This window comes from Miscanthus floridulus, chromosome 17, assembly GCF_019320115.1.
Source record: "Miscanthus floridulus cultivar M001 chromosome 17, ASM1932011v1, whole genome shotgun sequence".
NCBI lineage: Eukaryota > Viridiplantae > Streptophyta > Magnoliopsida > Poales > Poaceae > Miscanthus > Miscanthus floridulus.
In genome coordinates this window covers 341,662-366,269 of record NC_089596.1, presented here as the reverse complement: position 1 = coordinate 366,269, position 24,608 = coordinate 341,662, and the positions used below count along the sequence as shown (strand labels likewise).

The following is a 24,608-nucleotide window of genomic DNA, read 5'->3' as shown; positions in this document are numbered from 1 at the left end:
CGGAGTGGAATGGGTTGGCTCCATTCTAGATTCATGGGATGGGTTGAACCTAGTTCTTGTTTGGTTAGAGGAATAGGTTCATTATACTTTTTTGTTTGGTTGAAGGGATAAAAGAGGATGGGTTCAACCCTTCTCTTGTTTGGATAGAAGAACGAGGTCAAGCCATGAATATGGTCACCTACTGTACTTTGTATGGTAAGGTTACCTCCACTTGATGTTAGCAAACCGAGATAAGTGCTAAGCCATAAGTTGTACACCACGCCCATAGATAAATTTGAATGGACATGTTACGTGAACAATATGCACCCAACAAACTGAGATCAGTGCTAAGCCATAATATAACAAGTTTAAAGCCTTACAATATAACAAGTTCAAGGCTTCATAGCGATACAAGTCCAAACCTTACACAATACATAACATCCATTCTTACACAGTGCATCAAGTCCAAGCCTTACATACTACAGAGTCAAGCCTTATGAGCTGACACCTAATACAAGTTCAACCAGTAGCATTACTTAGACCACAATTCATAGTTCAATATTGTACCAACAAAAGAGACATTGAACTAGTCAACATCACATCTTCCTACTGTCCTGAAAACTTTTCACTAACAAACAAAGCAACCCAGTTCAACTTGTACACAAATGGCAGATTCATGAAAGCTTTAGCCATATTTGGGTTGGCCACCAGATAAGCATAATACAAAGATATGTGGGCTGCCTCAAAACCTGGAAGGTTGGTCAAGCTTTCAAATAGGCCTTCTAGAATTGCATCTGGATTAGCAACCATTTTTATAGCATTAGAGAGACTTTCACCTACACTTTTGAAAAGCACTAATCAACCCTTCTTCTTCATTTTCAGCTATCTTGGCTTTCTTGGTCTTGCTTGCAGAAGATGTTGCCCCATTATTATCTGGAAATCTGCTTGGTGCTTCACTAAAATCATGTCCAGTAACCTCTTCAGCTTCAGTGTCAGCATCTAAGGTACCAAGAGGTGCACTAGAGTCCTTTGCAAAGTTTCCTGTAGCCATGGTGTTCCCAAATATTGTTTGCATTTTAGCAAAGTGCTCAAATGGCTTGTTTAAGAACTCAGCGTCAGTTTTATGATCCTACAATGGAGAAGCATTTAGTAGATGAAATATGACAAATAGTATAATGTAAACATGCCATAGTTATACCTGAACATAGTTATTGTAATGCTCATCATCTAGTGTAATAATGAAGTTATCTTCATCCCACCCAGCAGCACTTAACTTTCTAAGCTTATTTATCTTTGCAAACTTTTTGTGCCATGTCCTCAAATGATTCTTGATATGCTCACCTATGCACATCGTATTGAACCGCTCATTGATAGCTCTAGCACATGCATTGAAATGGACCTTCTTGAAGCCCTTTGATGTTTTAGCACCACTAGCCACCACATTGGCAAGGTTGGAGAGCATCATAGTGGTCTGGGCTGATGTCCATATAGCATGGCCGATAGTTCCCCCAAGACCCTTGGCTGGCTACTCCATTGCCTGCCATTAAAAAACCAGCAAGCAGTGAATAAATATGTGGGAAAACATCAAGCAGTAAATAAATATGTTGGAATACAGCAACCAACAAATAAAAATTAGAGCATTATATACCTCTTTGGAAGCCATGTGCGCATACAACATGCACTTTCAGTTATAAATATGTCATTTCAGCAAGCTACACATGAATTACAGTTATAAAGATGTCCATACAACTGCATAATAGCAAGCAATAAATCTAAGGAACTGAATTACAACAACCAAAATGTCCTTTAAAATAAGTTACAACAATTAATATGGCCTACAAATGGAATTGGACACCACTTAGTTCACATTGTTGCTTTGCCGGTCTGCCCACATTTGATCAGCAATTTCTTGTCTAAAAGTAACTATGGCTGCATGTTCATTTGCTTGACTAGTCAATGTTGTAGCATGATTATGACTTGGCCAATTAGGATCATCTAAGAAAAAACTCATCGCTCCCATCTTGGTTGACCCAATTATGGATGATACAACAAGCAACAACAATATCTACTTGAGTTGAGAAAGGGAAAAATGGAGTAGCATCATCAAGGATTTTAAATCTTCTCTTTAATGCCCCAAATGCACGCTCTACTGTGATATGAAGAGATGAGTGTGTAAGGTTGAATAACTCTTTCTCATTTTGCACTAGGTTAGCTCCCCACTCATTCAAGTAATACCAGACACCATGAAATGGAGGCAAGAATCTAGTTTTGGGGCCATATCCATCATCGACTAGGTAGAATTTTCCTGACATGTAATGGACAGGTTGGTCACAATGCTATATAAGAACAATTTATATGGATAAATTTAGAGGCTACTATTCTATTACCTTGTGGAACGCCATTCATAATATCGAAAGCATCTCTTAACACTAGAGCATCATGTGTCGTCCCCTCCCAACCAGCCAAGACATAGGTGAATCGAAGATCAAAGTCTACCGCTGCCATGACATTTTAAGTGGCATATGACTTCCTACCACGAAAGGCATGCTCAATATCCTTAGGAACAAAGGCTCTCACATGTGTACCGTCAATAGCTCCAATACAATACTATTGTATGTTCAATAAATCATATATAAATTAGGTACCATATAGGGTTATATTGATTCAAGATCAAAAGAAATTAGGGATAAGGCTCACACCTTGAAATAAGGATCCAACCTATGGTTCCCTGCTATTTTGCTTGGAGTCTCCAATGATGGGTGTGGGGTATGACCCCGGATACCCATGGCAGACCACATGGGCTGCGCCCTCAGGGGCAGCCCAGCCCATAAGACGAAGCCTTATGGGGCATGACTCTGGTCGGCGCCTTCCGCAAGACATCTAGAAGATATCCCAAAGATACTATGAGATCTATTAGGATATGTATGATCCCAAGATTCCTGTAATCAGTTATTACTTTTTGGTTATCTCTCAGATCTAACCGACTTATAACCCTGCTCCCTGGACTATATAAGGTGGGCAGGGACCCCCTCCAAACACACGTAATATCAGACGATAGCTAATACAAACCAATAGACCACATGAGTAGGGTATTACGTCATACTATCGGCCTAAACCTGTCTAACTCATGTGTCTCTGTTGCCTTCTTGTTCTTAATCTCACGTTCCTCTGTCGATCAATCTATCTTCGTGGGATACCCCTCGGAGGACTACCGATGATATTCTGTCGACAGTTGGCACACCAGGTAGGGGTTGTGTGTGCTATTTCCTTATCGAACAAGATGGCTTTTTCCAAAGGCTCTTCGTTCCTTCTGTAGCCTGGCCAGATCTTCATGGTCGGATCCATCTTGTGGGTCATCAACACTGATGGAGTCGGAGAGCTCCTTGAGTCGGTGCAGATCATTTCTATGCTGACCACCCCCACACCTGCAATTGTAGATCCGATCTTGGAACTACTTCTGAGGTCGCCTTCATCAATGACCCACCGTTCGCTTCCTCGCTACCAGAGGAGGTAGATCGAAAATGACAATCTAATCAAATCCATCAATCGGGTTGATCTAAAGCTCGCTGATTGCCTCTTCATCACTGAATCGGCCCTGGATACTTTGGTTCAGCACCGACCACCCTCCGATCTAGATCTATCAGAGGCTACTCGAAAAACTTCAGGAGTTGCGGCTGTGCCCTTCAGGCTCACCAACGTTGCTGTTACTTACCAAGATGCCCTGAGGGGGAAATTTGCCGACTAGGTGGGAGATGCCCATCCACTCACCGACCAGCTCACCGTTCAGCCTCCATCAGCCATCAACATGCTACACATAGGCTAGTGCCCCAGAGCGTCCCTCCAGACCATCCTGAAGGAAAATCTAGGCACCGAGTCTTAGGGCTCTACACAGACCCTCACCGAAACCTTCACCGAGCAGCTCCTTTTTCCACCCTTTCGCGGTGGCATGATCTTCAACGTCAACGTCGACAGCCCGCCTCAGATCAGCGAAACCAAGGAGGAACACGTCGCTCGTGAGAACCGGAACATCAACCGCGTGCAGCACCGAGAAAACGAGGCAGCTATTGTGCGGGCTGAGGTTGCTCGAAATAATCAGTTCGACTCACAAGGAAGGCCACTTCCACTCCATCGTGACCTCGATGAAGAGTTTCTCCATGTTGACGGCCATGACATCTTCAAGACTTCAAGCACCAATCTAGTAGTGGTCGCCAACAAGCTCACCTGCCTCCTGCAGACGCCCAAGCTCGCCAAGGTTGCCACCATGCTTAAAGTGACACGCTGTCAGGTTAATGAGATTCGAGAGGTTTAGAGACCTTCATGCTCCACGAGCATGATCTACCGATCAGCTACGCCGAGATCCAATCGCCGCCCTAGTCAAAGCTATTTTGCCGACCAATCACTGCCTCTATAGGGGGGAGTCGAGGGCCTTTGCGCTGAACACCATCGCCAACATGACCAGGAGGTCAAATAGGATGCTCGAATGCACCTCAGCAACCTCCAGGATGCATGACAGTGTATCGAGCAACATCGCTTCGGTCACCATAAAGACGAAGTGCGCTGCCGCTAGGAGTACAAGTAGGAGTACAGAAACCTGGACTCAGCTCTCGAGCAGATCGAGGCCAGCAACGCTGCAGCCAACACCGACCACAACCCCGAAGGGCCTTCAGCATTTACGAGGGTGCTCCAAACACTCTAATGGCCCCATGGTTTCAAAATCACTAGGGTCGAGTCCTACGAGGGAAGGATGAACCCAACATAGTGGCAATAGGCTTACACCACCACTGTCCACACCACCAGAGGAGACACCAGTGTCATGGCAAACTATCTCCCTGTCATGCTCACGCCACCTGCCATGAGCTGGTTTACTAGCCTTGCCCCAGACTCCATCAGATCCTAGGAAGAGCTAAAAAAGTCTTCACCGACAATTATCTAGCTACGTGTACTCGGCCAGGCACCAAGCATGATCTCAACCGCATCAACCAGAAGCTGTTTGAACTCCTCCGCACTGGGTCAGAAGTGATCGATACAACTTTTGAGTAGCTCAATGTGTTCCTAACAAAGCCTCCGATCATGACGGCGCTACGGCCAGACGAAACCCTCTTGATCTACATCGCCGCAACTTCTTGCGTCGTCAGCACAGCCATCGTGGTTGAACATGAGGAGGCCGGGCATGCCTATAAGGTGCAACGTCTAGTATACTTCATCAGCGAGGTCCTTAACGAGCCCAAAACTCATTATCCTTAGGTCCAAAAGCTGTTATACACCATCTTGATTACATCATGTAAGCTCCGCCACTACTTCGAGTATTACAAGGTCACCATGGTCTCCGAATTCCCTCTGTGGGGACATCCTCCATAATAAAGAGGCTAATGGGCGTATCATCAAGTGGGTTGTTGAGCTCGACACTTACTCCATTGAATTCAAGAGCAGGCCCATGATCAAGTCTCAGGCGCTCGCTGATTTCATCGCTGAGTGGACCGAGATCCAAGAGCCCATCGCCGCCACTTGCCCCGAGCACTGGGTGATGTACTTCAACGGTGCCCTTAACATCAACAGTGCTGGTGTGGGCATTCTGTTCATTATGCCCACAAAGGATAAGCTTTGATATGTTCTCTGGATACACTTTCTAACCTCTAACAACGTCACCGAATATGAAGCATGTCTCCATGGACTCCGTATAGCTATTGAGCTCAGCGTCAAACGCCTCATGGTATACGGGGACTCCGCACTAGTCATCAACCAGCTTAACAAAGACTGGTCTTGCTCCAGCGAGAAGATGGATGCATATTGCGCCAAAGTTAGGAAACTTGAAGGAAAATTCTACGGCATCGAATACCACCACATGGTACGCGACCAAAATCAGCTCGCCGACCATTTATCCAAGTTGGGCTCTTCTTGCACCGCAAGTCCACCAAGGGTCTTCGTTCAAGATCTCCTGGCACTGTCCATTAAGGAAGATAAGGAAGTACAGGAAGTTCCCTCCGCTGAGCAGCTGGTACTATCGGTACCTTCGTTGGTCGCCGATTGGAAGGAACAATTCATCAAATACCTCACTAGCACCAAAGTATCCGCCAACAAGACTAAAACCAAATGCCTAATTCAACAAAGCAAGCATTACATGCTGGTAGACGGCAACTTGATGAGAAAAAGTGCCAAGGAAGGGATCCTATAGAAATGCATCACCCAAGAAGAGGGAGTGAAGCTACTTCTTGAAATTCAGTCTAGTTCCTGCGGCAATCACATGGCCTCGAGAACACTAGTCAGCAAGGCTTTCTGAGCGGGTTTCTCCTAGCCCACAACCATCTCCGATGTAGAAGACCTTGTATGACATTGTGAAGGATGTTAATTTTTTGCCAAGAAAATACATGTGCCAGCACAAGAGCTACAAACCATCCTAACTTCCTAGCCCTTCGCATGCTGGGGACTAGATATGATTGGGCCTTTCAAGCCAGCGCCAGGTGGCTTTTGATACATATACATCGTCATTGATAAGTTCTCCAAGTGGATTGAGCATAAACCGCTCATCTCGGCTACTGCAAAGAAAATAGTCGAGCTCTTCGAAGACATCATCCACAGATTCGGTCTCCCAAACAACATCATCACCGACCTCGGCACTATATTTACTGGCCATCACTTTTGGGACTTCTGCGAAGACCATTGCATCTCCATCAAATACGTCTTCGTTGCTCATCCTAAAGCCAACGGACAAGTCGAACGGGCGAACGACATGATCCTTGATGTCGTTAAAAAGAGACTATATAAGAAAGAAGAAAAGCATCCGGGTAGATGGCTTAAGGAGCTACCAGCTGTAGTCTGGGGACTATGTACTCAAGCTAGTCATAGCACCGGTGTGTCTCCATACTTCTTGGTCTATGGCTCAGAAGCCATCCTACCAACAGACATTGCCTTTCAAGCACCTAGGGTGGAAAACTTTAATGAAGAGCAAGCTGTAGCTGTTCGGACAGAGGACGTCGATAGGGCTAAGGAGGAATGCCTAATCACCTATGTCTGCATAGCCAAATATCTAGAAGGCTTGTGGAGGTACTACAACCGCAACATCAAAGGTCATTCATTTACTGTCGGCGACCTCGTTCTTCGTAGAAAACAAAAAATTGAAGGGATGCACAAGCTCTCTTCCCCTTGGGAAGGGCCTTACATTGTCAAAGAGGTCACCTAACCAGGGGCTTATCACCTATGTGACTTAGACGGAATTGATGTTCCCAACTCATGGCACATCGAGCACCTTATACATTTCTATCCTTGAAATGCTCCAGATATGTACTCTCCACTTTATGCTGAATAAAGTTTTTGTCTCCATAACCTGTCTCTACTTTTTCTGCATTGTGGTTTAACACCCACTGATGGTCGCCGAGCTCTATGCTACTCCATAATGATCTCCAATACGAAATAGACATAACTGTGCCGACCACGTTTCTCTAAATCTCCAACGTTATCGCTGAACGATTCTCTCCAATATCGCTGAATGGTTCTCTCTAATGTCACCGAATGATTTCTCCAAAATGCTAACACATTTTTGCCAAAATTGCCAAATAAGTCTTCTCCAAATCACCGAACACTTTGCTCTAAATCTCCAAGATATTTCGCCAAATAGCGAGTAGTAAACTTTCTTTTCTGTTCTCTTTGGAAAAGACCCAGTCTCCGATCTCTCCCTACACATGCCATGGGCTCTGCGCTCTACGTTATGGGTGGTCGGTTGTGGTTTCTTGGTCACTCCTATTCATCCTACACGTCCACGGGCTCTGCGCTCGACGTTATGGACTTTAGGCTAGCCAAGGCTGAGAGTTCAACATAGAACTAATTGCTCGGACGCTGCTTTACTACCTATATCTCCAAGTTATTTCAACAATCACCGAGCAGCACATGTTTCGCTCTGTTCTCTATGGAGAAGACTTAGTCTCCGATCTCTCCCTACATGTGTTATGGGCTCTGCGCTCTGTGTTATGGGTAGTCGGTTGTGGTTCCTTGGTCACGCCTATTCCTCCTACATGTGCACAGACTCCACGCTCGACGTTATGGACTATGGGCTAGCTGAGGCCATAGGGGTCAGTATCGAACTAACTACTCGGACTCTACTTTTACTCCATATAAATACGTCATGGTCAACACTATGAGGATTTTCTTTCACCAAAACTACAAGCAAACTACATACACATGCACCTTGTAACATTCCTCACATACATAATTGTTTTCTGTGCTTTCGCGCGTTCTAACTACACTATCAAGATATTACAGATGACAATCTCTACATAGATCATCGAGCTCCACCATCATCATCCGTTTCACCAAACAGGTCTATATCGTCGGCCAGCTTTTTTGCTGCGTCCTCCACCTAATCCTCCAACTGCTGGGTCTTCGCATCGCTAAGTCCTTTGGTGAACCCACCCCCTATTGCCTGAAGGTCGATGGTTGGGTAATGGGACCAAACCACCGCAAGGACATGAGTAGCGATGGACATAACGGCATCGTGGTTGAAGCTCTTGAAGTTGTCCCACGCTGCTTTGCACCTCTGGATGATGGTGTCCGAAAGTTGCCACCTACCGTTGAGCTAAATACCCGATTCTAGGTCGATGTAGTCAAGCACCGGTTTAATTGCGGTGACTACAGCGTCAAAGTTGTCCCTTTGGGTCCTAGCCTACTACACCAGCACATCAATCTATGTCTTGGCTTTATGATGGTAGCCTACAAGTGTTATAATGTTCCATCATATAAGGAAACTACTTCGACAGTAATTCTGACCAGGAGGTATTCACCTTTCAGCTCCTCGGCCAGTTTGTCTGCTTGCTCAGACTCCTTCGCCTTCTCCTGATGAAGTTATTCGATGACCTAGCGTAGTTGGCCAAGCTTCGCATCTTGCTCTACAAGCACAACAGTTAGCACAAAAAATATGGCTGTTCAGCAATACCAAGTGCATTCGCCGATATACTCGACCTGCTTTCTGCTCGGATACACTTCTGAGCTCTTCAGATTTCTGTTCCAACTGCTCAGAGACACTCCTTAGTTGTCCAGAGACAGTAGCTAGCTGCTCGGACTGGCTCTATAGCTGCTCAGACTGGCTCCACAGCTGCTTGGATGCAACCGCCAGCCTCTCGGACAGGACCCCCTTCTGGTATTCTAGGTCCCACGCGTTGGACTCTACAAGGTCTCGTTCATGCTGGGCCCTCTGGATGTTTCTCTCTGAGACGTTCACCGCCTCTTTGAGTTTTTCATTTTCCTCGGCGACGAGCTCCATCCTCTTTATCAGCTGGCGGCGCTGCTCGGCAGTCCGTGTTATCTCCTGCAAATGCATAATGAAAATGTCAAAATTTAGTTACAAAAGTCAAAGAGGAGCATCTCAGGCGTAGTACTAACCTTGATTTGCTTCGTCACCCTAGCAAGGGTGATTTCTAGTCTCCTGAACTCCCTGGTGGTGTCCTCCTCTTTGACAATTACTATGTTATCGCCGTGCTTTCGGAGGATTTGGACAGCTTGGGTCAAGGTTCCTCACACTCGATCTCCTCCACCTCGTCCTCCTCTACTGCAGCCAGAGGCACCACCTAGGGGACTTGATGGCCGGATAGCGGGTCTGACTATGCCCCCCAATGACTTGGGGAGCGCCATCTGCTCCTTCGGCACTGCAAGATTCTCTGCTCTAGATTCCGGCACGATGCTAGTAGCTATAGTTTCTACTCTAGAGGATGTGGCGGCGCCTCCCATCGCTGAGGGTATAGTCATCGACATTTTTGTCATCAATGGTAGCTGTTTGCCACCGCCAAGTCTGCCAACGGCGGTAATTGGCTCCACCGTATGCTGACGAGCACCTGGGGACTCTAGGATGGGGTCCATCGGCATTCCCTTTGTCCCGGAGCTAGCCTTTGGCTGCTCATCAGTCTGGATGGGCGGGACTAGATCCATCGTACACCTTGCTCTGCATCAAGTCAGCTCATCAGTCATCACAAAAGATAAGAACCTACAACAAATTAACTCCAAGGCAAGGATACTTATGGTTTGGTCTGCCAGTTCAATTTCTTGAACCAGTAATGCCTGCCCGAGCCCCTAGGTGTAGTTGTGGGATCGACTCCTATACTCTGCGGAGGAGGTCTTAGCTCCTCCATAGTCGACCTTTGTTCTACCTGACGCTCTGGGGCCCTCTCCGCCTGCTGCTCTAGTTTTCCCTCTGCTTGTTGCTTAGGGACTCCCATCGTTTGCCCCGCAGGGACTCCCATCATCTGCTGTGTAGGAACTTCCCTCGCCCACTGCTCGGGGACTTCCCTCATCTGTGGCTTAGGGACTTCTTCACCTCTCCTTGATTGATTCCTCATGGGAGTGTTGCATGGAGGCTCTTTCATGCTCTGTGAAGGATCCTTCAGAACTTCATCGTCATCCGACTAGTCGAACACAACGGTCCTTCATGTTCGACTGGTCTGATCATCGCCAAGCGAGATGCCACATGGTTTGATGGAAGAAGAACCCGCCGTCTTCCTCCTCTTCTAGGCCGGCTCATCTCCCACTGCCCTCTTCCCCCGGGCTTTCTCTGACAATGGGGGAGAACTTTCTGTCCGACCAACATTCGTGCCTCTAGAGTCTGATGAGACGCCGATGGCACTTCCTTCAGGTTGAGTTGGTGGTCGTGCATCCACAGCTAGTGGCCAATTGCCCTTCGGCACACTTGAAAAGTACACCGCCCTATCCTATGAATGGATCTTCGCATAGGAAATTAGTCTACTGCTCGGCAATGAAGAAGGATACAAAGCATCAGAAATACACAACTGAGATATTTACCTGAGGAGGTAGATTTTTGCAGTTGAAGGGCCTCGTATACCCTAACATGTTGAAAGAGGAAAATGGAGCAAATAGCTCTATAACCCGCTCTTCACAAACATTCCTCGACAGCATCTCTGGCCTCTCCCAGGAACCATCGGTCTCCCCCTAGAACTCGAAGGCTGGATGCACCCTCTCTTTACAGGGCTGCATGCGGCGTACTATAAAGCTTGCCGCTACCAATCCGCTGTTGGTTCTTACGCCCCTTATTAAGGCAAGAAGCTCCCTCACTTGCTCCATGTTAGCGTTGTTCGGCGTCTCCGACCAGCTCCTCCGACTCTTCGGGATGTGATCGGCGTCACAGTGGACGGCTAGGTGGCTCTGTTTTATGTAGAACCACCTAGCGTTCCACCCCTTTAATGATGTGTTCAGCGGCACAATAAGGTACTCACCCACCATCCCATCGCGCAGCTGAAGGTACACCCCGCCGACCACTTTGGAACCACCGTCGCCTCTCTTTTTTAGCCAGAACAGGTAGCGGAAGAGGTTGAAATGGGGGAGGATTCCGAGATATGCCTCATAGAAATGGATGAAGATTGAGATGTGTAGAACGGTATTAGGATGGAGGTTGCACAGACTAACTACCCAAAGCTCCAACAGATCTCTCAGGAACGGATGAACAGGAAATCCCAACCCGCGCCAGAAATAATCCTCGAATACCACCACTTCATCGGTATGAGGTGTTGGGAAGGACTCACCAAGGGTTGGCCACCATCTGGTGGTAGCACGGCCAGGAAGAATGCTAGCCTCCACTAAACTATTAAGCTCTGCCTCTCCTGTTCATGACAGCACCCACTCTTTGTCCCACCGGGCGCTGACGCTCGCCTTCTTGGGGCTTGTTTTCTTCGATTTGGCAGCTACTTTCTTCGGTGCCATCTTTACGATGTGATTGGGGTTAGGCGGCGGAAGTAAATGTGGAAGCGACTCTAGAAACGCGAGGATTGAGGACGAAGATGGAATGGTAGAGTGGCAAAGGTATGAACGCGGGATGTGGTGGCACAGTTATAAAGCACTTTCCCCACCCTCTTGCATTCGAGGGTTTTTGGGAAACCATGCCCGCAATTTGTGCCCCCCGATTTCTTCGATGTGGATTAATGGGCTGCAGCCTGGGCTTTCGCGTAACTGCAGCCCATGTAGCTCATTTATCGCCGCTGTTGGTTATTGCTCGCCGAATAATCGCCGCCTTCTCCGCTATTTATTGAGGCTCAGTAACGATTACTGTATAGCCATTACTCCGATTTTTTCTTCATGGTGGAGTTTTTTAGATATCTTCATACACGCCTTGGGGACTGGCTGCCTACTCGGTCGATCTTTTTAATATTTTTCTATTTCTGATCGTGGCACCACATGACTACATCACCTACTGTCAGGCTCGGAGACTAAGTGGGCACACTTCACCTTGCGGTGAATGTGCTCTCTCTCATTTCCAGGCTACGCTCGAGGACTGGCTGCCTGCTCGGCTGGTCTTTTGCTATTCTTCTACTTTGGACCCTAGCACCATATGACTATGTCATCTACTGTCAGGCTCGGGGACTAAGTGGGAACACTTCACCTCGCGATAAATGTGCTTGCTTTATTCTAGAAGACTCCGCGCCTCTCGAAGATGAGGAAGATTATCTCCTTTTCTCGTGGACGGACTCTATGTGGGCACACTTCATCCACTACGAAGAAATTTTTGATTCTGAACTTGAGCTCCTTACACCCTTATGGCAAGTCATGCTTGGGTTATGCTGCTTGGCTACAGTTTGTGCTGCTCGGCTACGGTTCGTGCTGCTCAGAAACAATACATGTTGCTTGGCAACTGCTCATAACTGCTCGACAACTCATCACGGTGCTCGGACCATGAGTTCGACTGCTCGGCTTTGTTCGCACCTGCTCGGACAAGCTTAAGACGGCATTGCACAATAGGTACAAGGCGCTCGGGGACTAGCTGTGGGGGGGTATGATCCCAGATACCCATGGCAGATCACATGGGCTACGTCCTCATGGGGGGCCTAGCCCACAAGATGAAGCCTTGCGGGGCATGACTCTGGTCGGCGTATTCCGCAAGACATCTAGAAGATATTCCAAAGATACTACGAGATCTGTTAGGATATGTATGATCCCAAGATTCCTGTAATTAGTTATTACTTTCCGGTTATCTCTCAGATCTAACTGACTTATAACCCTGCTCTCCGGACTATATAAGGCGGGCAGGGACCCCCTCCAAACACATGCAATATCAGACGATAGCTAATATAAACCAACAGACCATAGGAGTAGGGTATTACGTCATACTGACGGCCTAAACCTGTCTAACTCATGTGTCTCTGTTGCCTTCTTGTTCTTGATCTCATGCTCCTCTATTAATCAATCTACCTTTATGGGATACCCCTCGAAAGACTGCCGACGATATTCTGTCGACAATGGGGGCTTAATAAATTCCCCTCATAGTTCACCGATGGCATGAAGTACCTTGTTAAAATAACGGCTAACCATTTCTCCTGATCTATCAAAATTTGTGGCAACTAACCTATTCCTAAGATTGTGCCCCACTATATTTAGAAACATAGCCACTTGTTGTTCAACACACATGTGTATGGTATCTTCAAGCAAACTACGATCCCTAAAAAGCTTGTAAAACCAAAAGAATTTGTCTCTATTAATTATTAGCATGTTCACACAAGTTGTATCATCCTTTCAAATTTTGTTATCTAAATATTCAAGTCTCAGCCTATCCCTTTCTTCCAAAGACCCATAGGTAATGCCTACTCTTCTTGCATCTCGTTTACATTTTCTAGATTGAATAGTCATTGCCATCATAGACAACAACATATAAGCAGCAGCAGCACAAACTACAACCTTCCTCCTATTATCCATCTACAATAAAGTGGTGAAAAATACCATATCACGGTCTCTACATAGACAAGAACCAAGCCATACTAGCTCACAAAAAATGCTTTGATTTAATCAAATTGGCCATGATCAACTGCAACCATACTTGCTAGGGATCTATTGTAATCAAATCGGCCAGATCTATTGTAACCATAGGGTTTACCTTGGGTAGAGGATGAGCTAATGTAGAGGAGCTTCTCTGCAGGGAGGAGGCGGCTGGTGGGAGGAGGAGGAGGCCGATGGAGGAGGAGGCTACCGCGCGCGGTGGGAGGATGTCGTCGTGCCGATTAGATGAAGAGGACGCCGCACCAGTGGGAGGAGGAGGGAGCCGCGCCAGGCGGTCGCTGTGCTGGTGGGGGAAGGCGGCCACTGCGCTAGAGGGAGAGGCCCTCGCGCCTCCGCTGCGACGAGTCGGGGATGAGCGATGCGGAGTGGAGGTGGTGAGCGTGCGAGTGGAGCGCGAGGGGAGCCCGTGACCGCGCTGTCGGGTCTGGATCGGCGCAGTCCCCTCAATTTGCTGGTACTGGAGGAACCCACATCTAGGGAGCATATTCCCTCCTGAGTTGGACCCAGTTTCACCAACCCGCAAACCAAACAACAGCTCATCTAGGTCAAACCTAGGATATCTCACCAGAACCTGCAATCCAAACACACCATAAGTTATTATGTCTTTTCTAGGTACATAATCTTATTGTGTATACGAACATAAAGTATTTTAGGTTTAAAATTGTAAGTCATTTTGACTTTCACATATGGACATATGGATAGAACCATTTGATTTATTGTGAAAATTATTTTCATAATATATTATTAGTTTTATTATTACTTGCACATCAAAACTAGTTATATACCGATGGGCGGAGATAGTGTCAAACTGTCAATGGAGAAGTCATTTAGGTCATGTTTGGCCCACCAGTTTTTACGGATTTGGTTTTTTAAAACTAGATGTGATCCAAACAGGCTAGTTTTTTTTTTTAGTTTCTTGTGTCAATTTTTGTCAGATTCTTAAAAACCAGAAAACTTTTGATACCCAGCTTTTGCCAGTGTTTTTGACCCTGTGAGCAATAAATGAAGTAAGATTCTTAAAAATTGGAGGATACAAACACTCTCACCAGTTTTTGTTTAGAATCCAGATTTTAGAAATTAGAGGCAAAATTTGGCTTTTAAAAATTTAGAACTTAACCAAACATGCCCTTAACGTAAAATAAATCCTGTGAAAGTTCGTCAAAATGAATGAGGGAATATTTTTTTAATGTAATAACCTCCACCAACTTGCATCCTATTCGTTTAATCATATCAGCCATACTTATCAGTCATGATACAATATTTTTCTCTCACAAGCAAACAGCATCGGCGAGTTTATAAGTTACTGAAATGACGAAGGCAGAGGCAGCGCCAAATAAAAGCAAGCAAAAGTGCTCTCTCCAAGACTCCAATATCCAACTTGAGCCTATTCGTTTCGTCGTAAACAATCGTGGATTATTTATTACTGACTGAATTAACTATTAAAGAAAAATACTATTTCATATAAGCCCAGGCAAACAGTCTGCTTGTCTGCAGTCTGCGCTGCACTCAACCACCACCCGCACTCTCCACCTCTCTCTCTCTCCCAGATTTTCACTATCTATTTTTCCAATTGCCATTTATCTTTTCTTTTTTTCTTTAATTTAGTTCGTACAAGACTTCTCGGATTACTCGTCTTCTTTGATTGCAATTATCGAAATTCTTTTTTCCTACCTGCATTTTCCTCCTCCAAATTCATCACTCTTGCACTCTGGCTGGCCTCCTTTTGTCTTGTGATCCAAGCCGGTTGAAGTCCTCCGTCTCCTTCCAGCAAGATCTGATACAGAAGGGGAATCGCAAGAACCGCTCTGCAAATGAGGCCGGATACGCGGCTTGAATCGGCGGTGTTCCAGCTCACCCCGACCCGCACCAGGTGAGCTACCGGATCTGCTCGAGGAACTCCCGGCGATATTTCTCGGTTTCCTCTGTTAATTTGGCCCGAAAACAGGGTTGCACTTCTCTTCTTCTACTTCCTATATAATATGCCACTCAATTATATATGTCTCGTCTCGTCTGGCTCTGGTGTGTGGGCGTGTTGCCAAAAATGGAGCGAGCTCTGGATGCTCGGGCATGGCATTTCCCCATGAAACGGCAAAAGCTTTCGCCTTCACCTCATATACGTAGCCAAGCCTGGCTTCACTATCTCAACACTGCACTGCTAGATCTGATGTGCTCATGCTCTAAATTTGATCGAATACTAGGGCCACAGCTTATCGTCGTATGTCGAAATACCCATTTTTTCTGCCATCGTGATGCAGTATGCAGGCAAATGACTTGCTTCTCTCTTCTAGGTGTGATTTAGTTGTGGTGGCGAATGGACGGAAGGAGAAGATAGCCTCTGGTTTGCTGAACCCATTCGTTGCGCATCTCAAGGTTGCACAAGAACAAATTGCCAAGGGAGGCTATTCTATCACACTTGAGCCTGATCCAGAGATTGATGCGCCATGGTTTACTAGGGGCACGGTGGAGAGGTTAGTGCCAATTGTGCGTCGCATTGTTAGGGGTTATGATTTGCAATTTTTTCTTTGACAATATGGGTGGTGATTTGCATGGTCTTTCGCAGGTTTGTTCGTTTTGTCAGTACACCAGAGGTCCTGGAGCGGGTCACAACCATAGAGTCTGAGATATTGCAGATTGAGGATGCCATTGCTGTCCAGGGCAATGACTGCCTTGGTTTGAGATCTGTAAGCAGACATCTCTGCCTGATAACTTTTGACTATAATAACATACTAATATCAGAAAGATGAGATGTTCATATTTGCGCTTTGTTAGGTGGAAGACTATAATGGGAAATTGGTGGACTGCATGGAAGGTGAAATGCTGACGTGCACTTCTTCTTTCTTTCGTCATGATTCATAGAACAAACAGCATGTCTGTGGAGTCTTTGTTTTATCAGTAATAAGCAACGTTTATTTGTTACTGAATTTTTTTTTCTGTATCTTCATGGATCACGATACTTGGCAAATTGCTATGCAGGCTTTACTTTAGAATTTATTCATTATAAAGTTTGTTGCAATGTAAAATCAGGCAATGTTGTTGGATTTTATACAGGTAGATATCTTATTTTCAACATACTGGGCTGCACAAGGAAATCCCAGTGTATATGCTGGTTTATGCATGAATAACCTTTACTAGTGTATATGGGTTGTGAAATTAATTGTTTTAGACTTTTGTTTTAGCTTTAGCTTTAGCTAGCTCATTGGAAGTTATGCATTTTGAGATGGAGCTAGCTATCACGTCGTGCATTTGAGGAAGCGACCGCTCTCATCTACTTCAAAAAAGCTACATTTTTCTTGAAGGATGAATCTGAGCTTCAACTTGTTTTGGCGACAGTTCTTGTATTTTTCTGCCCTGTTGCTGAATGTCCCTAACCCATCTATTTACAGGTAGTAAGACAAGTTACAATCCTGATGCAGACAGGGCACTTGTTCCATATAAGGTAAAGTTGTACAGATAAACCTGCCTTTTCTTTCTGCAAAAGAGTAATGGTATATGTGTTTATCATGTTCTGAGATTCCATATTGTTGGCAGGCTGGTACACAGCCAACTCCACCATTGCAGAATCATGATGCTACACAGGAGGAGAATTCAAAGTACCTATGTCTAAAGCAGCCCGTCTTGTTTTCTGTAATGTAGTACTTAAGGCTGCCATGTATGGCAATTGGCAACAAAATTGGTCTACATGGATAACACAATGGTTTAAAGAGAACTTGTTTTCATTATGGAGTAACATATGCTCCATTTCATGATGACATGCATAGATTTCTGGCATGATCATCATTTGGTTCTTCTACTATGTGATCTGTTTACTTTTTGGATGACTTCTTTTTGTGTGTGTTTTCTCTGGAGAAGCGTTTGTCTGTATTTTTATTTGCATGGTGAATGTAATTGTAACTGCATTATAGAATGTTGTTCATACAATCATCTCATCACAGACTTCTTATTTTGTAGGGCTCAACTGCTCAGAGTGTTGGAGACTCGCAAAACAGTCTTACGTAAAGAGCAGGCTATGGCCTTTGCACGTGCTGTAGCAGCAGGATTTGATATCGACAACTTGGTGTATTTGATCACTTTTGCAGAGCGTTTTGGTGCTTCTCGCTTGATGTAAGTACAGCGTTCTTATGTCTAATTATAATATCCTGCTTGCTCGTTTGGATATCTCATTTTTAGTATCATATACATCTTCCTCGGCTCCTCACAATGTTGGGACTATAGTTTATCTTCAACTGACTCTATGTTATAACTATGTTCTCTTTTCTTAGATTCTACTCTGGTGACAGTATAACGTAGGAGCCATGGTGTAAGCTATTTTCAAACATTGAGAGTTACTTAGAAGGAAGGGCGGGCCTGGTGCAAGCGGTAGAGTCTTACCGCATGTGACCGGAAGGTCCCGGGTTCGAGTCGCGGTCTCCTCGCATTGCACAGGCGAGGGTAAGGCTTGCCACTGACACCCTTCCCCAGACACCGCACTGAGCGGGAGCTCTCTGCACTGGGTACGCCCCTGAGAGTTACTTAGAATCCAAATATTAGTAGTTTTTGCAATATGCAAGTAGCTTCAGCTACATGATCTTATTCAGTAGCTTATGTATCATGCAGAACCACACTATGGATGGTTCTTTCATAGACTGAGTACTGCACCAGTGTTTTTAAGAGTGAAAGTGGAGTGCACTGGCGGTCCCTAGACTTGCTTGGGGGTGTCATCTAGGTTTGTGAACTATTCATTTGTAGTTTCATGTTCCTAAACTTGTTAACTTTTTCACTCGAGGTTTAAACCTTCTTAATCACCATCTAATCGCTTACGTTGAAACTTGACTAGTGCCATCTTGGATGCTAAATGTTGAACCCATGAGTCCATAGGCAATCTCTCTCCATCTTGTTTCTCTTTCCCTCCCTCATCTCTCTGCAGTGGGTCTCATCAGAATCTTTGTTTGTTTATTGAGTGTCATGTGAGGGCTAGTAGTGCTATGAGTGACGAGTTGGCAAAAATAGGGTGACACGGTTGCCATGAAGATGCCAAGTAGGTGCATCAATACTAATTTGTGGCTTAGGGAGGTTTGGACCTCTGGTAAACCACATAGCAAGTTTGGGGACTTGAAACAGCAAATTAATAGTTTGGGGACCTAGGTGACACCCCCGAACAAGTTTAGGGACAGCCGGTGCATGTTACTCTTTTATAATTTATTTTAAATTCATATAGCTGGAAACTTACTGCCAGACCTTGACTAAGTTGCATGGTTGCCTGAAAGCAAAATTTCACTGTGTTAACTTGAAATCCTTTGATGCTTACCACTTTTTTTTTATAAGTGATGCTTACCACTTTGGTGTGCTTTTAATAAATAGGAAGGCATGCACACAATTCATTGGGTTGTGGAAGCAAAAGCATGAAACTGGACAATGGATTGAAGTTGAACCTGAAGCAATGTCTGCATGCTCTGAATTTCCTCCGTTTAATCCTTCTGGCATTATGTTTATGGGGGACAACATGAAGCAAACTATGGAAACTATGTCTGTTTCCAACGGAGATGCAAATGGCGAAGATGCTTCTAAAGCAGGTATGTTTTGATGTCTAAACATCCTCCAAGGCTCCAAGCTATTAAACTGATTGCTGTTTGGTGCAATGACTGAACTTATGTTCTTACAAGTTCACAATAGCTTGTTGTTCCCTGAGACTGGATAATTATTACACAGGAACTTTTTTTTTATGGAGTGCACAACTGTTGACTCTACCCCTTGAAGCTAATTGTCCCATGCTTGATTTAAAAATTTCCCCTATAAGATGATTGAAATATACCCTCAATTTACTGAGTAAGTGTCCTTGGATCTCATTAATAACTTTTGTTGCTTGACAGATCAGAGGACATCTCAGCACTCTGGTGCTCCCCATGAGTTCTTCCATGGTCCATATCAGTCAGCATATCCACCGAGGGCAATGCATCAACCTTACTCTATGCAAGGCATGCCTTACTATCCTGGAATGAACCCATATTACCCTTCCCCCTACCCCCCAATGGATGAGACCAGGTACCACCACTCAGAAAGGAGAGTATCAAAGAAACACTCCTCAGATAGCAAGGACTCAGAAACTTCGGATGACAAAAGTGATCAGAGTGGTTCAGAGAGGGAAACTTCTTATGGTCACAGGTCCCATAAAAAGGATAAAAGGACAGGCAAGAAGAAGCCTAGTGTGGTTGTCATCCGAAATATCAATGTAACATCGAAAAGGCATGGATCATCGGATAGTGAATCACATACAGGTTCAGATGTAGCATCAGAGGACAGTGATGATTCACACACCAGGTCCAGAAAGAAAAAGAATAAGAGTTCAAGTTCAAAGAAAAAAGATGCTAGGAAGATGGTTTTTGAGTCTGCAGATGAATATAGCAAGGATGAAATGTCGTATGGGCAAGATGGAGACCAAGGGAACTGGAATGTTTTCCAAAGTTTCCTGCTAAGAGCTGATGAGAAGACAGGAGATAATGACGCTGACCTATTCACCAGTGAGAAAAAAGCACCCCCAGCAAGGATGAAGGAGAGCAGAAGTGTTGATGATTCTATTATCTTGGCAGAGCGAAATTCTGCTGGGGCCAATGAACATAATACAACAGGTTTCAGTATGGAAAATAGGAGGATTAGACCCCGGCAGATGCTGTCTGGTGATGAACTTATGATGTCTGGGGAAGGGGAAGGTACGAGCTTTGCAGGTGATGACATTAAGGAGATTGAAGCTGGAGGTGTGAGATACAGGAGAGGAACAAGTGACGACTTCATGATATATGGACAGGAAAAGTCAATGGACAGAGGGAGTTCTTTGGACCCTCTTGCAGAAGCACAGTACAAGAGCCCCACCCTGATTGAAAAAAATGTGCACAGCTTGGCAGATGAGTCCTTTATGATACCTCTTAGGTCTACCTCAGAGGATAATCATGAACCAGAATGTCGTACTGCCATTGACATTGATGTTGAGCTTCCCTCTACTGTTCAGAAGATATCAGATGCTAAAGCTGGTAGTCAGCTTTTCTATGAGCCAGTTGAATTGATGCCAGAGCGAGGATGTGAAGACGTTTCATTTGGATATGATCCAGCAATGGATTATAACATTCAGATGCAGAGTCAACCTGCCACCATGGTTGAAGATGCACATGTGGAAGATGCATCATTGAGCGCTGTGAATGAAGTAAAGAAGCCAGAGAAAGACAAGAAGCTAAGAAGTTCACAGGAGAGTTTGGATAAACGTAGAAAAGATGCTTCAGTGAGGAGGTTGTCATCATCAAAAGGCCCGCTGACTGATGCACAGAAACGTGCACAAAACTTGCGAGCATATAAAGCGGATCTTCAGAAAGCAAAGAAAGAGCAGGTATTGGTGTATTACTTTTTTTATACCTATTAACTCTTTTTGCTTGAATTATATTGATGCTCCTTGCCACCCAGCATTTGTTGTTTTAATCTAGTTAATGTTGTACACAAGTTAAAATTTTCAGGTATGATGTTCTCTTATTAGCTTGTCTAGAATCTTGTAGCTTTTATGTGGAATACCAATATTACTTTAAAAGTAACCTTAATGTTTAAATACTGTCTCCTATCTGCCTTATTGGAACACAGACCAAGTTGATTATGTAGCAGGCTATCCAGCTTCATTTGGCACAGATGAGCATATAGCTCAATGGTGGAGCACCTAGCAGAGGTGCCACCCACCCAGAGCTTGAATCCTGGGTGCTGCACTGGTGAGGTTCCTGCCCCAGCCAGGGCTTCTGTGGGCCCGTTCTTAAAGCTAAGCAGAGGGGACTTCCTTTCTCCCTGATCAAGTATTTTTATCCACCATCATTTGTCAGATGGTTGTCTCTTCATGTGATGGCTCCACTAAATAGTGTTTGCCTAGGAAGACAGTTATAGCTGTCACTACCTAATAATTGCCTTAGAAGCAAGGTGTACAAAATTGCAAAAATTTACACACTAAGACATGCGATCTAACATGAAGAATATCTCGAATTGGGGTAGTGAATTCTTATTATCCTGCCTGTTCTTATAATGGAGGTTTATTTATTGATAGAATTAGCCTAACCTGACAACTTGTTGCAATATCTGTAATCTTTTCAACATTGAGTTGGTGATTTTCCCATTTTTAGGAAGAGGAACAGATCAAACAGCTAGAAAGGCTTAAGCTAGAGAGGCAAAAGAGGATTGCTGCAAGAAGCAGCACTTCCAGTGCACCAACACCACAGCAGCCCAGAGTCAAGCCTTCTCCCAAGGTTTCCCCCAGTACCTACAAGAGCTCAAAGTTCAGCGATGCTGAACCTGCATCCTCTTCACCTCTCAGAAAACTTCCTGTCAAAACTACCCCAGGGACGGATCCTCAAAAAACAGCAAAATCAAGCAAACTAAATGATAATACTAATGCAGTTAGTAAGTCAACCTCATCATTGACAGACATGAAGGAGAAAAGTGGGAGGACCGAATCATCCAACGAGAGATTGAGAAAACTTGCTGAACCTAAAACCAACAGTTCAACTGGCCATCCTTTGAATTCCAAGTCAGCAAGCGCGGACCACCCACGGAGAAAAAGCATGCCACAAGATACCCAGACAAAGAAAATTTCAGCTATAATGCAGCTTGACCAGAGTAAATCAGCAACACTACCAGAACTGAAGGTCAAATACCCGCAAGCTCCTGCTGTTGCGAAAAATGCAGTAGCTAGTAGAGAAAAAAAAGAGGTTTCACCTGGAGCTAAAGCTCTTCGTACAACAGAAACTGCTGGTGTAAAGGAAGCTAACGGTAACATCTCGAGGATGAACAGCAGTGATGATAATGTGGTGGTTGAGAAGACTGTTGTGATGCTCGAAAATGAGGTGGTTTCAACACCTCCGGTCATTCTACATTCTGGAAGAAATGCAGCAAAGGAAACTTCTGGTGATGACAGGACAGAGAAGCCCAGTCCGGAATTGGAGTACATTGCTATCAGGGCTCCACTGTCTCCAGTTATTCTTCCGGAGGCTGAGACTCCTGTCACCAATGGATCTGATGACCAGGGGAGCTCATATGAGGTATGGTCTTTATGCTGTTCTTTTCGGTTCTCATTCACACCTTTGTTTGTCAATTTTCATGATCCCTGTTTCATTGTTTCTGTGCATTGTATTCCTGATTTGGTATGTATGCAGTCATCAACTAAAAGGCCAAACATTGCTCTGTACTATTAAATTGAATGTGTCTTGTTGTGATGTAATATGATTTAATGGATCCGGTAAGCTAGAGTAATAAAAGAATGCCCATTGTGACTAGGTGGTGACTGAGTGTCTAAAGGATGAACCTGAGAGGCCAACCTTGGCCGCCATGGAGAAACCTTACCAGGCCCCCTTTGCTAGGGTCACATCGCTGGAGAATGCATCAGACAGCAGTCCATTACCTGTGCGAGAACCTGAATCCCTTGTGCATGCAGATAGCATCAAGGCTCGTGTGCCTGAGCCTGTGTACACAGTTTCAGTTCAGGGCCATGAGGTAAGTGAAAAGGCTCGAAGCAAAGAGCCAAAAGGCTTCAGGAAACTTTTGAAATTTGGCAGGAAAAGCCATGCTTCAGCCTTGATTGAGGGTGCAATGGATTCCGACACGTCATCAGTTGACGAAGCCTCAGCAGGAGATGGTATGGTAGTCTGTCTCAATAGTTTGTTAACTTATTAAATATAAGGCCAGGCCATTATATAAAAAGGGGATTCTGCTAGCATTATTTTAAGAAGAGGGAGCAATAGAAATAGAAAAAGAAGACATGAAAACATGTTTCTGCGATTAAATATGTCCATGCTGATGTCAAGAATGCTCAACACCTTGCTGTGCTTAATATTTCAGGTTCGATGTTGAAGAATCTCATTTCTCAAGATGACTCTGGTGCTTCTTCAAAAGGTTATTGATTACCACAAGCACAACTTGTCTCTTGAATTGAATCTAGTATGACTTGGATGAAGGGCAGGCCTGGTGCAGTGGTGAGAGCTGTCTCACTGAGTCACCAGGTCGTGGGTTCGAAGCAGCCTCTCCGCAGATTTTGCGGGGGGAAGGCTTGCCTCAGTTTTTCCCTTCCCCAGATCCCACACTGGGTCTGCCCCCTTTTTTATATGCATGACTTGGATACTGTCAGCAGTAAAATATTCTGTGAAACAAAAACAATGCTTCTTGGTCCCATTGCTGCACCAGAACTAAATGAACACTGTGAATTTATTTTCGCACTTGGTGGTGGAATGTTCACTGTGCTTGTTTACTGTTTCAGCTTCTCGGTCGTTCTCCCTACTGTCACCGTTCCGCAGCAAGCACAAGGTGATTGTGCTGTGAGCATGGATCAGCGGCAATTGGGAGGAGAGGAATGGCGCAGCACAGCACAGCACAGCACAGCACAGCACAGCACAGTACATACTTTTGGTGATGTGTTTGGAAGAGCTTTTGGTTTTTCCTAATAGTACATATACACACACACACGTATACATAAATACATACATGTTCTATGGTGGCCTTGTCAGTTGACAGCCTATGAAGGCTGTGTACCGATGGATGGTAGTTTGCGTTGCAATTGTACATCCCTTCTTTTGTTGTTTTATACCCTAACTATTTGTGTATGGTGATACTCGAGGAATATGATTCGGTCCATTTGGGTGTGATATTCTATTTTGTTCCAGATTTACTATGCAAATGTTTTGCACTCATCATAGGTAGATTCATAGAGGGAGGTCCTGTTTGGACGTTGTAGTATATTATTAAAAAAATAGTTCTAAGAAACTACATGATATGGGTAAGGGTGTCCCAATCTTTCGGTGGAGAGGAATTACTCTGAAGTGGTTAACATGGTCATATCTGAGCCGGTGATGTCCTCATCGCTGCAGTGGCACCATATATATAGA

General features: G+C 44.9%; 1 protein-coding gene and 2 pseudogenes across 1 annotated transcript; 1 reads left to right on the top strand and 2 right to left on the bottom strand.

The window, feature by feature from the left end:
• Positions 1-585: 585 nt before the first annotated feature.
• On the bottom strand, positions 586-1,642 carry LOC136518276 (uncharacterized; annotated as a pseudogene).
• A 195-nt stretch (positions 1,643-1,837) lies between these two features.
• LOC136514895 (uncharacterized) lies at positions 1,838-13,656 on the bottom strand (annotated as a pseudogene).
• Positions 13,657-15,243: 1,587 nt separating this feature from the next.
• LOC136516299 (COP1-interacting protein 7-like) lies at positions 15,244-24,385 on the top strand. The gene is made up of 13 exons (XM_066509660.1): positions 15,244-15,607; positions 16,026-16,205; positions 16,298-16,418; positions 16,507-16,546; positions 17,121-17,173; positions 17,266-17,327; positions 17,686-17,838; positions 19,075-19,286; positions 19,584-21,088; positions 21,858-22,772; positions 23,008-23,365; positions 23,569-23,622; positions 23,984-24,385. Exons 1-13 carry the CDS (start codon positions 15,549-15,551, stop codon positions 24,043-24,045), a joined length of 3,774 nt encoding a protein of 1,257 aa, XP_066365757.1. The 5' UTR covers positions 15,244-15,548; the 3' UTR covers positions 24,046-24,385.
• Positions 24,386-24,608: the final 223 nt, after the last annotated feature.